The sequence below is a fragment of the Pundamilia nyererei genome, unplaced genomic scaffold (assembly GCF_000239375.1).
Source record: "Pundamilia nyererei isolate P.nyererei 1_Seehausen unplaced genomic scaffold, PunNye1.0 scaffold00061, whole genome shotgun sequence".
NCBI lineage: Eukaryota > Metazoa > Chordata > Actinopteri > Cichliformes > Cichlidae > Pundamilia > Pundamilia nyererei.
The window spans coordinates 1,398,093-1,399,832 of record NW_005187462.1 but is presented as its reverse complement, the minus strand read 5'-3'; the positions used below and the strand labels follow the sequence as shown (position 1 = coordinate 1,399,832).

Genomic DNA, 1,740 nt, shown 5'->3' with positions numbered 1-1,740 from the left:
AAGGGTACTAACAGAGAGAGAGAGCATGTTTCTCTGATACTGGCTTTTCTTCACTGTTAAATCCAACATATCTAAATAAAATCAGAAGGATAAATGAGTTAATATTAAATATTAAAATGCTGTTTGTAGCTCATCTTCTTCCTCTGTTATGGTGCAACTGAGGCATTTAGTCACTATTATGCAACAGGTTTGTTACTATCACGCACTAATGAAAGTATGATGCTACATTTTTTTAAACAATAAATTGCTTAAAATGGGAGAGACTCACCCAAAAGAAGTAGCAGAAGATGAATAAGGTGTACTTAATGCCTCGGTATCCTCTCATTTCCTCTCAGCAGTGCTGTTGTTCTGTCAGACTGTCGGAGGCTTGTTATCCACTGAGACTAAAGCAGGACATGTGTCGGCCTGCTGAGGCATTCCTGCTGCTGAGGGAGGAGACATCTGTCACTTTCTAATCACATCCACTGTGTCTCACCTTTTTGGAGACAGCCCCTTCTGTTTATGATTTGATGTCTCCAAATAATCTTTAACTTTTGTGAATTCAGTGAGCTTCTAGAATCACAGCTTTGCGATTTCAAAGAAAGAAACATAGCAGGAGAGCTAGCTCATATCATCCGTCTGTGTCACGCTGGTTTCCCTGTGGAAACCAATTAGTTAAAATAACTTTTCTCCACTCACTTCATTCATTGTGTGTTCTGTTACAACTGGCTCATGAGATGCAAAATAAAATCAAGAGTTCACGTTTTTTATTTTATTTTGTGTTTTGGAAACATGGGGTTTATTTGTTCACGGTTTTTATGGGCAGCTGAGGGTATGATCAGGATGCTGACTCAAAGTAGAGCTGGGACTAATCCATATCAAAAGAAGCAGCTAGAAGGCCCCCTGCACGCCTGCTAGGTGAGGTATTTTGGGCACACAGCTGCAGACTCAGGACACAGGCTGAAGAGATTATGTAATAGTAAATGGACTTTTTCTGTGCTTTTTTTGGGGGGGAGGGGGGGAGGGGGGGTGGTTAGGATACTTTGACCAGAGCAGCCAGGGTTCGAACCACCTACCTTCCAATTACACCTCCCTGCTCTACAGTCATGGATTTTAAAAAAAATGCCGGCTCATCAAAGTTCAAATGAACAGGTATTGTGCATATATGGATGCTGGCAAGAACATCTGGACACTTAGCAGTTAAGCCCATGCATCACCCAAAGCCACAGTATTGCTAGCAAGGGTTCATAAAATTATGATTACTCATAAAGTGGTTTTATTGTGAGCTTTGCAAACAAAACTGTGTGCAGAACAACAGGGCTCCCAGATTTCATTTAAAATGTATTTGTCCAGATTTGTGTTTTTAATCATGTATTTCTCTGTCTTTTTTTTTAAGAACTCCCACAACAACACGCCTGTAAGGAAGAGAAAGTTCACACTTCTCACCTGTATGACCCGAAAGGAACTCCAGTCTGGAACAGGAGGTCCCAGAGAGTCCACACAGACGGGAAGCCATAGTTCTGCAATTTTTTGAGAAAGAAATTTGGTGAGAGCAATAAACTAACATGCTGCATGAAAATCCACAAAGATCTCATCAGATGTTCACGTAAAACATCAGAAAAGATTCTGCTGTAACTCTGAACTACAAGCCGAGATGAGAACCCACATCAGTGAGAAGGCCACGGGACACATGTGGGAAAAGATTTACCCTCAGTAGTAACTTGTCCTCGTGATAACTCCCACATGCAGTCATATTGAATT

General features: G+C 41.1%; 1 protein-coding gene across 1 annotated transcript in view; it reads right to left on the bottom strand.

The window, feature by feature from the left end:
- The window catches only part of LOC102209654 (tetraspanin-33), an 11,042-nt gene that overhangs the window by 7,181 nt on the left and 2,121 nt on the right, over positions 1-1,740 (bottom strand). The window contains exons 2-3 of the mRNA XM_005735024.2: positions 1,426-1,499; positions 269-425 (exon numbers count right to left, since the gene is read on the bottom strand). Of these exons, the coding sequence (XP_005735081.1) occupies positions 269-325 (57 nt within the window). The 5' untranslated portion in view covers positions 326-425; positions 1,426-1,499. The remainder of the gene's footprint in view (positions 1-268; positions 426-1,425; positions 1,500-1,740) is intronic.